A 12,499-nucleotide genomic window follows, 5' to 3' on the forward strand; every position below is an offset into this window, starting at 1 on the left:
ACTAAGGTACCATAAACCATACTTTACTTTTTTAGGTTCCTGATAAAACGGGATAGTTGCCTACCAAAAAAATTGTCTTACCTGATCAGTTGGACTCAAAGGAGAGAGTTTTTTTTCCATTCACTTCAATAGGATTTAAATTCCACTCTCAGTAAAAAAACAAACAAACAAATAAAAAACAAACAAACAAACAAAAAAAAAACAACCAAGCAAAAAAGCCCAAAGCACAAAAAACCTCACCCAAACTCCAGAGACCCTCAGTGCTATCAGAGCAGTATAATTTTACATTACCTCTTCAGTATCGCAGCCTGGCAGGAGCCCCAGTGCTCCCAATCAAGGGTCTCCAAACTGTAGCTCTTCATTGCAAATGAATCACACACCCTACAAGTGCAGCAGCCACACAGAGGAGATGTCAAATGACTTACTGTCAGTTGATGCAGATCCATAAACTGCCGGTTAATTTAGGTCCCTGGTGGGGGGAAGAGGCAAGAAAGCAGTCGCTGTGTCTGTAGTCAAAGCCACCATCTCATCTAGGTCTCAGCTTCACACCTGATCCAGCCCCAGCAGTCTTGAGACCACCTTCCTCTTCTCTTGGCTTCCCAGGTGTAAGGTATGGGGTATGATGGCTCTCAAACATTTGAAGAGGTTGATAGGTATCCTGGTGTCAAGAAGGTCGTCTGCACTTGTTGCAAATGTTTCACAGATAAAGCAAGAAGCAAACCCTTTTAAGGGATTTCATTCAACCCAAAATATTATATGTGAGTGGGAAATATGGGGAGGTTTATAAGTCAGGTTTGCTTATGCTAGCTTTTGCTAGGTAAATACACTCATTCTCCAGTGATGTTATTTTCAAATCCTATTTTTGTTGGAGAGGTAAAGATATCCAAAAGAAATTTCTTCCCAAGGAAGAGCCGTTTTCAAAAGCAAACAAAGGACAGGTTTCCTAATTACAGCAAATACTTGCAAAGTTTTAGCAATTCAAGAAACTGAAATTAATTTTGAGATATTTCTTAAAGAGACAGGAGAAGTCTCCTATGAGTTTAATTTTTCTTCGCTGAAGAATCCAGAACCTTTCCGTTCCCTCAGCTGTGCTAGCGGCTAGAAACAGCAGCTGCTTTGCCGTTACCTGCAGCAGTTACAGCCAATCTGCCCAGGCACTTTCTGAGGCTGCAAATTCTTCACAACTGAATATGGACATAGCCGTGGGCCCCAGAAGGAGTCGTTCCAGCTTGCACTGACGGGAGCCTAAGGTTTCTTAAAATCTACCAGGTGCCAACAAGAGTTACGTGTGATAATGAAGTCTAACATTTGTCATAAATCAGCTCATCCAGCATGAAAAAGTCCTTAATCTGCACAGAACAAGATGGACCATACCCAAATCCAAGGGGAAAGCTGAAAACAAGCAAGCCCCACAATATCTTAAACTGGGACGCCACGCAGCCAGGCGTGCAAGACAGAGAGCAGCCAGAGATTACGGCAGGCACTTGTGAGGAAGCAGGACTGGCATTTCACCCCTGCTTCCAAGGCTGCTTGAAAACAACACATGCGCGCCAGGGCGCCCATCTAGAAAAGCAGCTCTGTCCCCTCTGAAAGCCTGGCCCAGGAGGGCAGGGGAAGGAGTCCTTTGTGCTTACTGTCCTCTGGCCCCACCGGTGTTTTTATGGCAGATGCAAAGCAGACGGGAAGGCTTGGAGAGTGCTCTCGCTCAGCACACTCCGTGGCCTGAGGACTTGGATGGTCTCCTAGGATGCAGATGTTGGCAGCGTGAGTCAGCCCAGCAAAGCCAGGTACAGCTGCCCATCCTCTGGTTACGTGGACAAGCAACTTCACCACTAAATTATCATGCAAAAAAGTGGTCACTAGCACCATTTGCCTGGTTTTTGTCTTGTCTTCCCAGAAGTGGTAACAGAGAAGAGGGATGCTTCGGTAGCTGGATTGCTTCAAGAGGCTGCTAGAGGAACTGCAAACTCTCTGCGGTGAAGGCAGTATCTAACACAGGAGGGACTGAATCTCTTTTACGTGTTCCTAGAGGCACCTATGTCTCCTCCACTGACAGTGTAGAAAGTGCAGACATTTACGTTCGCTTGCTTCCCGTTAAGATGCCCAAAATTTGGGTGTAAGCATTGCCCAAGGTAGACAGGCTGGTTTGACTCATGCCTTGAACAAGATTGTTCTGAATTGAACTTTGCTAAAAAGAAAACAAAAATCTGGAAAATAAATGGTTCATAACCTGATTACTCCATGCAGCATTTGGCAACCAATTGATTAAAAAAAGGAGGGGGGGGGGTAACGATATCTAAGCCTTGGATAAGACTGTGGGACACTTTATAAGTTAGTGCTTCGCTCTCCTTAAGAAATGGAAAAAAACCAGGCTAAGAGCTCTGTAAAAGAAGCGGATGGCTCCTACAAAGAGCATGACCAGCGAAACTGGCTGAGAAAGCAAGAATGCCGGGTAGCGAATAATCTCATAATTCCAGAATTCAACTTCACTGTGCAATAGGGTGAAACCAAAGTCCTCCAAAAGTATTGCAACCCCACCTTGAGTAACCAACAGTTCTTTCCCAACGCTCACAGAATGAAACCTTAACTCCCATAATCTGGAATAGCAAACAGCCTGGGGACTGGGGAATGCTTCCGAGATGCCTGACATCCACATTTAAATAATTTCTATCTGCATATGAGTTGCTTAAGCATAGTAAAATCCTTTTTAATTAATCCACATTTTAAAAGATGGTTCTCTTATGAAATATTGGTACCAAACACCTGCAACTGGGCCAATCTCATGGTGCAGATCTGGGACCCAAATCCAATCTCCCAACTCTCTCTCTGATCCTATGGCTGTTTGTCAAAGAGAAGCAGTCCAGGGAAAGCAGGAAAGACTAAAATAGACGCACTGACTCTAAAGCACGGGACAGACACTGCTGAAGTGCTTGGAAGCACGTGAAGCAGAAGGGCAATTGAATGTGAGTGTGACCTCCTCAGGCAAGAACCTAACCCAGCAGACTCTTCCTTACCCTTAAGCTGGTTATCTCTGGTTTCAAGCGAATTCCTGCCAATGCAACAAGTTTTTATAATAAAGTTTTATCAAAACCTACTTGCAAACTTCTGCAGAGAGTTATAAATGCTGATTTGTAAAGGAAATTTCTACAAAAAGATTCAAAAAAAAATATTTTATAAAGCAGCACCCTCTGTAATTAGTATAGAGACAGATGTAAGTTAAATATAGTAAATGCAGCTCAGCTGTGATATACTCCTTTGCTTGCATAAATAAAAGTAGCTCTTTGCCTACTGTAACTTCCACTACAAGTCAGACTGGTGTGCAATAACATTCAGCATCAGAAAGGATTTAGAACAATTTATGACTGCTTTTTCAAGAAATATGAGTTTTGCATTGCTGAGAACTCAGCTGCCTGTCTTGTGGCAGATCCATTTGGGGGTAACTCAGTCTCCGCTGTAGTTACAATCCTTGCGTAATTTAATATTTTCACAAAAACTGTAACTGTAAACTGCATTTCTAAAGGTATGTGGGAAGAATACACCTAGAGAACCAGCACAATCCACAAGAACAGAAGAAACACTGTTTGTAGGGGAGGGTGTCTCTGCTTCTGAGGTCTAGCAAATCAAAACAGCCCATTACTTTATTATGTGAAATCGTTAATAATTACAGGTTGTCCACAAAAGTAATTATGAATTTGTTTTGGTCTTTACCTAACTGTTCTAGCCAGTTCTACTGTAGCTCTTCAAACTGGTTCTTCCTATAAATTGAAAAAATGTCACCTAAATTCATTTCTCTGTATCTCTTGCACTTACCAGGTTCACAGGATGCAAAAGCATTACTGGACGTGAGCAAGCATTGGCCCTCAGCTTTTACTATTCAGTTAAATTAGCCCAAAGTGTTTTTTAAGATGTACTCTTATTTATGGTATGTAGATTAAGGTATTTGCTGGCAATCATAAAAGAAAAAAAAAAAAGGATTACGTGATTCCTGCATTCCTCATAATCTGTTTTTATTATTTATTTTTAAAGCTAACATTGTTCCTTTAAAACATAGTAGGTTAAAAATAAGATTGCTTTTTCTTTTTTATTTTCTGGCGACAGGAAAAGAAACAACCAATAAAGCCTTTTGTAGTTAAAACTAAATGGTTATTTTTCTGAACATACTGTGGTTCAGATTTTGTTTAACTTCTTCAGCAGACATGACTTTTGCTTGTTCAGAAAAAAAAATATTCATTTGAACGTATTTATCATCCAACAGTTTTTCATTATTGTTATTTAGAAAGAAAGTTCTTGTTCAAGATTATTTCTTTTAAATCTGAGTTAGGCAAGGTTTCTCATGTGGAGGTATAAACTCTTCAGATGTTTCATGGTAATATCAAGAGGTTAACAGGTGTCTTAGAAATATTTTGAAAAGATTTATTATGTGTCATCAGTTGTATTTAATCCCTCTAAGCTAAAGTACCATGAATCAAGGTTTCTCTTACGTGCTGTGTCAGTCTGCAACTGAATCTTATAGTCCCATCCCTGAAAATAAACATTTAACCGACCTGTGCAGTTGCATGTAAGCTGCTCATGGTTACATTTGCAAGGCATTACTCTTTCATTTTCCACCCAAAATAAAACTTACTACATACTCTTTTTTCATGGAAGTATTCAGAAAAAAAAAAAAAAAATCAGAAAACCAGCTTTTCTATGTGTTTTAATTGATTGGTAACTAAAGATGATTTCTTAGAAATCACATAATAATGGTGGTGAAATATTAACCATCTCAAAGGTGGAAAGAGAGGAGGGTTTGGATTTCCACAGGCATGGTTATTGGATTTAATACTGTGCCTAATCAAGGATTTGATTACAACAGAGTGACTGAAAGTGGAGCCATTAAATAATTTCCATGGGAGCTTCAAAGGAGGACCGAAGATAGACACTGCTCATACTTCATAATACCACCAGAGGTTTGAAAACAAGAAGTTTGGTGGTGTTTCAAGAGTTGCAGATTACTGAATCAAAATAACAACTTTCTGCAAACCCACAGACTGAGGGTGACTCCAACCAGCTGTTGCGGGGGGTTACAGTCTGCTCTGCATCCTCTAAGACATCATCCAAAAGTCACCCAGCTTGCAACCTCATGCCGGGAGGAGAAGGGGGGACCCAGCATGAGCGGAGCTGGAGCTACCACTGCTCTTACTGGAGCTAAAACTACCACAGCTTTTATGGGAGAGGTGGGAGTTACTACAGAGCTGTTACTGCTACAGTTGCCAGCAGGGTACCACGCAGTTCTCCCTCTGTAAGGAAAGTACTCCTGAGCACACCAGTAACCAAACAGCCACTGGGAAGAAAGACTTACACGCCTACAGAGTTATAGGTATTTCATATTAGCATGTCAAAACGCCATGCGCAAATTTAGTCCCTATTTTCTTTACCAAGCACTAAGGAACAAAACGGTGACTGTGCCATTATAAATACGGCACACGAGGTGCAGGGCAGGAGCTTTCTAATTTCTAGTTTTCAAGCACTGCCCAATTAAACTGTTCTGGTACTCAGCTGTGACCGACATGCCTTCATTTGAGCTGGATCCAGAGGAATTTGTGACACTTTGTTCAGTCCCTTTATTTTCAAAAAGGAAAAAAAAAGGAAAAATTAAAAACAAAATGTCTCCTTGACTTACTATTGTCCAATACCCATTTTGGGTACCTTGAAATGTGCTGGATTTCTATTTAACTGCCTGTGAACTAGAACTAACGAACACGCTTTTGGGTAGCTACTGGAAAGCTTTGCGCTTAGTTTACATTTTGACATGTATGGGTTTTTATTTTTTTTAAATTAAAAAAAAAAACCACAAAGACCCCTCAAAAGCCATACTAATATTTTGGTCTCCTTTTTTTTTGGTGGGGGGGGGAGGAGAGGGGGAAATAGGCACGGTCTGATCACCAATAAAGCAGTAGTAAAGTGAAGCTGGTACCATTTCAGCTTCAGAAAGAACTTTGTATCTGACTCTGTGAGAAGATCCTGCTCTTGCTGTATTTTATTTCTACAGCGACATGTGGCAAATTCAGTAACTCTGGTAGCTCTTTCAGATAAACAGCACTTTCAGCATTGACACGTGTTAACGTAATCGTAGCATCTGACAAGCACAGAAAAAATTCAGCCCCATCTGAGAAATCCTGGGTCGGGACAGTGGGTAGAGGGCAACAGCTCCTCTTTGACAAGGGCTCTTGGCTCCAGAGTCCCATAGGCACCAGTCTTGTCTCCCTTTCACTCAGTGCTAAAGTGAAGCTGCTGTGATTGATGTGGGGTGCACTACAGCGTCATCAGGATGCTAACGCTCAGCGCTGCAGCTCTGTTCCAACAAGTCCAGACACACCAACACCCTTCTCCCAGCATCCATAAGGAACCAGTCGAATGAGGCTGACCAGTTGTCATACAGGATGCAGATAATGTAGCAATGATGGTGACTGGGAAGCAGGAACCAGAATATGCAACCTTTCCTTTAGGTACAGATGACTCCTTTTCTCCTACCAAAATTATTCTCAATAAAAAATAAAAAATAATAAAAAAAAAAGATAAAAAACTATTAATCTTGTCTATGGTAAGGAGAGCTGTTAACAGCTCTAAGCTTCGGATATATATGAAATTATGGCTTTTGTCTCTCATGATGATTTCATCAGCTTTGAATTGCCTCTGACCATTAACTAGAAATTCACTTAACCTGAGATTAATCTTGAAAGACAGGAAATGAAAGGTAATGCTGCGCAGGCCTTCTGAGACATGTATTAATCTCAGCCTTTGACACAAACATGGTTTTATACAGCAAAATAACAAATGAGCTATCCTTATCTCGCTGTGAAGTCCCGCATCTGCAGCATTTGCCTCAAGAAATCTAGGAAGGAGAAATACTTACTCATGCCCATCACTGACTTTCTCTACTTCACCTTAGAATAAAACTGGAGTGCCTGATTTCCGCTCCATTTCAAAATGTGGTGAGTTCCCTAGCAAAATGGCATTTTTCATCAGGAAGACACAGAAGAACCCAGATTATGCAGTGGCTGCAGATCTTTTACAGGAGGGAAGGCAAAATACTGACTACTGTTTATAAACCTGTAGATGGTCTACAGTCAAGCAACGTCAGAAATTCTCTCTCCTTTTCTAGCCATACAAATGGAATAAATTTACTGCCGCTGCCTGGGGAAGCCCAAGCCCTCATTTGTCCCAGCACTTGGAAAACAGTCTGGAGAAACAAGGTAGAGCAAAGAATTGCCAGGCATCAGGGTAACCAGAGCACAGTCTTCTGAGGTGTTCTGAGGCCTCATGTAGATGTTTGATTTGAAACTGCTGCTACATGCTCATCACAAGGTGGCCAGATTAGACGCTCCTTTCATTTCATCATATATTTATACACATATCCTTTCGTCGTGATATAAATACTTTTTGTGACTGTTCCAGTACACCTGCAGTGCTTGGTTAGTTTTGAACTGTTTAAGAGAGTTATAAAATGAAGGTACTTAGCGTCTTGCCAAGCTAGTTGTACTATCACACTTGCTGAGCAATAAGAAAAGCAAGTTGGACTTCTGCTTCGATTTATTTCACCCAAGCAGGGGCTCACAGAAACAGCACACCCACATCAAGGACATTTCTTAAGATTAGTTCAGTACAGTTTGTGAGACTCTACTATCACTAGCCCCGCTGTCACAGTGGGATCTTGGGGACATCTTACCTTTCTTTACATGTTGCAAAAGTTTACCTTTGGCAAGCAAGGGAAGAAGAGGAACCAGGGATGCACTGCAGTCATCAGTTTGGGAAGGAGTTTATCCCTGTTGAAGGCTGAATGACCTTCTCCTCTCCTCGGGAGCCGGGCAGAGCCCGGGGACTGGTCGTCAGGGGAAACCCAGCTTTTCCCCCCGGCTCTGCAGGACCCTCTCCTCTCTGTCCCTTCCCAGCCCGCCTCTCGGTTTGCCCGGGGTCACTTCAGCTGCTCACCCGCATCCCTCTCCCTCCGCCGTCCACGCCTGCTCCTGCCGCTGCAAATCAGCCTGGAAAAGCGGGGAGCGTGTCTCCCCCCACCCCGTTTCCCAGAGATCTCCCAAGCGCTGAAGTCCCCCCATCCGAATCACCAGCCGGGCTCCGGGCTACTTTTCGCCGGGAGGGAACCGGCGCGTCCCTTGGGGTCCCCCGGGCTCGGAGAGGGGCTGAGCCCTGCCGGGGTGCCGCGGGGGTGGGGGGGGCTGGCTGAGCTGCAGCTCCGACCCGTTGCTTTGCTTTTTACAACTCCAGTCGCCCCATCGGCAGATTCCCTCAGTAACCCGAGATGCGGGAATGGAGAAAGGCTCCCTTCCCCTCTCAGCCACCTTGAACGGCACACGGTAAGACAAGTGCCGCCGGCCTAAACTTAAAAAACTTAAAGGCTGCTGGTTGCCAACACCGCTAAGAGGGGCAGCCGGGGGTGGGGGGGGGGGGACAGGGGCGAGGGGCGGGGCGGGAGCGCCGCCTGCAAAGGGGTATCCCCCTCCTGGATGTAACGCTTTAAGCGGGTTTATCACTATCGCGACCCTTCCCGTACAGCCAAAACCCACGGAGGACCCCAGATGCTGTAAAACTTAGGAAAGAGCAGGGATGCCCCGCGGGACCAAATCACCCGCTCCCGAGTGGTCCGGCAGAGGTGACTGCCAGGTCCCCCGGGAGCGGGGCATGCCCCCGGTGCCCGCCAGGTTCCCTGCGCTCCTCCCCAGACTTCCCCCCCGGCGCCGCCGACCTCAAGCCCTGCCCCCTTGCCCAGAGAGGACCCCCGAGCCCGGGGGATGAGCGGGTACGTCTGCCCTTCCCAGGGGGCGGCACCCGTTTTTCAGGCCTGTTTCCGTTACCCCGGGGTTGGTGGGGGTGTGTAACAAACCCAGCCACCCCCTCCCGCCACTCCTCCGGCGCCCACCGACGAGCGGGCTCCGCTTTCAAGACTCGGCTTGGCAGAGTCTGCTGAGCAGCTAATAACATAACAACCCGGCTTTGATCAATCCGAACTAATTACCCCTCTTAATTAAAGTCTTTAGCGGTTGTTTCAGTGTTTTGGCAAGGGAGCGGAGGAGGTTTGCCGTTAGGCAGAGCCAGCGCCGCGCTCCCCGCCCGCCCGGCCGAGCCGCAGCCCCCGCCGCCGCCGCCACTCGTGTTCGCGTATTTATTTCCACCAGTCCAACGAATTCTTTTTCTTTTTTTCTTTTTTTTTTTTTCCACGTGCAAGAATCAAACCGAAATTCAAATCCGTACATAGCGAACCAGCTCTGTCCATATAGATACGATATTCAGGGAGGGGAAAGGGAGAGGAGGAAACCAAGAAGGTGGGGGTGGGGGGGGAATAACCAGCAGGCAGCGGAGGCAGGGCGGGATCGACACAATGGGAATATATATATACATCGAAATAATTAAAGTGGTGCAGCGTTCCCGGCTCGGGTAATACAGATCCCAAATAAATACAGCGGAAATTAGCTTGGCGCTTTTTCTTCTTTCTTTCTTCCTTTTTTTTTTTTTTTTTAAACCATCTCTCCACCTGAGATGCAACAACAACAACAACAAAAAAATAGTGTCTTTTAAAAAACGAACGAAAAAAATGAAAAAAAAAAAAAAAAGAGGAAACAGTCAGTCCCATAAACGTTAGTGGCGATATAGAGCATAATACACAAAAACCGCTTAACAGGTGCATGCAAAGAGGCGGGCGGGGGGCGGCGGGAGCCCCCCGCCGCGGCCGCCCCTCAGGGCTGGAGCGGCGGCGGGCCCTGCAGCAGCGGCCCGGGGGGGGGCGGCTGGTCGGGCCCCCCCAGCTCGGCGGGGGGCCGGGGCAGTCCCAGGGCGCTGTCGTGCAGCTTGCGGACGTGCTTCTTGAGGTCAAAGTTCCTGCAGAAGCCCTTGCCGCAGGTGGGGCAGGTGAAGGGCTTCTTGTCGTTGTGGGTGTGCATGTGGAAGGTCAGGTTGTACACCTGGTGGAAAGCCTTGTTGCAGATATTGCACTTGAACTGCTTCTCCCCGCTGTGAGTCAGCTTGTGGTTTTTGTAATTGCCTGGGAAGGAGACAAGAAGGGCGAAGGGACCTGGGGCTGAGAACTGGGCGCTGCAAAGAGGAGAAAAATAATCCCCAGATCCCGTCCCCATCCCTTTCGGCTTTAGCCGAAAAACGACCGCCGGTCTCTTAGCGAACACCCGCCTTCTCCCCGTCCTTCCCGCGGCTCTTCCTTTGACAGACCAGAAGGAAACTATCGAATAAACCAAAATCACACCAGTCGCAGAAATAAAACCCCTGGCTTCAGCCTTCCCAGCAACAAGGGGAGAAAAACTAACCAAACTCCTGCGCTCGGAGGGGAAAAAAGGCGGCGAACTCGTTTGCCGAACTGCGCTGGGAGCTGCGCGCAGCGCTGCGCGGAAAACGGGCGCTGCTCGCGGGAAGGTCCCCCCCAAAACGAAAGCCCTGCCCCATTCCTTGGGCTGTGCCGTAGGAAATGTGCCGGGGCTAGCGATACTTAAAATTAACCTAAATTTCTAATAACAGAAATTAAACCCCAAATCAACTCTTTCCCGCCACCCTCCCCGTCACAAATGGTCCCGACGCTTGACCTCGTCTGGGGCGGGGGGGAGCAAGGGAGAGGGCGGTGGGGACCGGTACCTTTCTGGTGAAATCCTTTGCCGCAAAATTCACAGACGAAAGGTTTGTAGCCGGCGTGTATTCGCGTGTGCGTGTTCAGGGTCGAGCTCCGGTTAAAGGCTTTGCCGCACTGGTTGCACTTGTGTGGCTTTTCCTGGTGGGAAACAAACGCCAAGTCAGGGCTTGTTGGGTTGTGCGGTGGTCTGTAGGGCTTGCGTGATGGTCTGCAGGGTTTCTGGGTAAGCTGGCGGCTCCCCATCGCCGGGAGCGGGGCACCCCGCGGTACCCCACCGCGCTTGGGGCAAACGAAATTCCCCCCCGCGTCTGCGGCTCCGGCCGGGCCGCCCCCCGCACCGCGCCGCTGCCTCGGAGCGGCCGGACAACGGCGGGCTCCCCAAAAAGCCTGAGCGGAGGGGTCTCGGGGCGGGAGGGAGAGAGGGAGGAAGGGAGAGAAGGAGAGAAGGAGGGATGGAGGCTCACCTGGGTGTGGATGATCTTGTGCCGGCAAAGCGTGCTCGCCTGTCTGAAGCCCTTCCCGCAAACTTTGCAAACAAAGGGTCTGGCTCCCGTGTGCACCGGCATATGGCGCGTTAAGTTATAATGTGCATTAAATACCTTGAGAGTGAAATCAGACAAAAAAAAAAAAATAAAAGTAAAACTTGCGATTAGAAGAGGAGAGCGCCGAGGGGACGCCGTCGTTTAAAAATCAAGCAAGCGAGGGAACGAGCGACAACCCGGCGGCCGGAGGGAGGGGGGTAGGAGGCTGGGGAGGCAGGGGGAAGGGAGTCGGGCTGCGGCTCTACTTGCCTTTCCACAAACTTCACACGTGAAAACTTTGGGCTTGCTGCTCGGGGAGCCGCGGCTGAACTCCGAGGTCTTGTAGGCGATTTTTTCCGAGAGGAGCTGAGCGCTTTCTTTCATGTAGTGCTGCAGCTGAGCCTGCGACAAGTCCTTGAAGGCTACCCCCGCCGGGTACTTCTCCACCGCCGGCAGCACCAGCTTGTTCCGCTCCGCCAGGTAAGCCTTGGGCTGCGGGTGCAGGGGGGAGCTGAGGAAATAAGAAGCCACCGGGTGGATGTTGACACTGGAGGACGGGTGACAAGGGCTGTCGCCTCGGTTGAAATAGCACAGGGCTCCCATGGCGTGGAAGGAGGAGTGATTGACCACTCGGGGTCTTACCAGTTTGTACTGCTGCAAGGGCAGGGCATCGCGGGGGAAATCTCCTTTCAAGCTCAGGGCACAGTTCAAGAGATCGCCGCAGCTAAAGGAGGGCGAGGAAGAGGAGTCTAAATGAGCCTTCCTGGGTTCCGCTCCGGCCACCGCCGCTTTGGGCAGGGGGTCGTACGCCACCGGGACAAAGGGGATCATGCAGGGGATGGAGGAGTTGAGGTGCAGCGGGTGCTTGGGGTCGCCTTTGGCCACGGAGCCGTGGAGGAGCTGCGGGACGGGGATGGAGCGGGGCTCTGGCGTCCGCGCCATGATGCGCTCAATGGAGAAGGCGAGGGGCTTGGGCGTGCTGATCATGTTGCTCCTGGCAGACAGGCTTTCTCTGGCCGGAGGAGTCGCTAGGATTTTGGTCGCCGTGTGGTGGCCACTATTGTCCATGGCTGGATTGCATTTGTTCGCCCGGTTTGAGCCGCTTTGGTAGACGCCTCTTTTTTTTTTTTTTTTTTTTTTTTTTTTCCTCCTCTCCCCTCTCTCTCTTTCACTCTCTCTGCCCCTTTTCTTGTCACTGATCTGCGAGGAGGGAGACCAGCATCGCCGCCGCCACCATCACCACAGCCTCCGCCGGCGGAACCAGCCTTCTCAGTCCAGTGGACTCATGCCAGCCCATCACGGTTTACTTTGGCGCACCAATGACTCGGGACAATCGCTACTTATTTCT

At 48.0% G+C, this 12,499-nt stretch overlaps 1 protein-coding gene across 1 annotated transcript; it reads right to left on the minus strand.

Moving 5' to 3' along the window:
* Positions 1–9,731: 9,731 nt before the first annotated feature.
* On the minus strand, positions 9,732–12,219 carry FEZF1 (FEZ family zinc finger 1). Its single transcript, XM_074169009.1, has 4 exons — positions 11,422–12,219; positions 11,095–11,229; positions 10,636–10,768; positions 9,732–10,036 (listed from the first exon to the last, which is right to left on the minus strand). The coding sequence occupies exons 1-4, from the start codon at positions 12,217–12,219 to the stop codon at positions 9,732–9,734; spliced, it is 1,371 nt and encodes a 456-aa protein (XP_074025110.1).
* Between the last annotated feature and the right edge of the window lie 280 nt (positions 12,220–12,499).

Source organism: Numenius arquata, chromosome 2 (genome assembly GCF_964106895.1).
Source record: "Numenius arquata chromosome 2, bNumArq3.hap1.1, whole genome shotgun sequence".
Taxonomy (NCBI): domain Eukaryota; kingdom Metazoa; phylum Chordata; class Aves; order Charadriiformes; family Scolopacidae; genus Numenius; species Numenius arquata.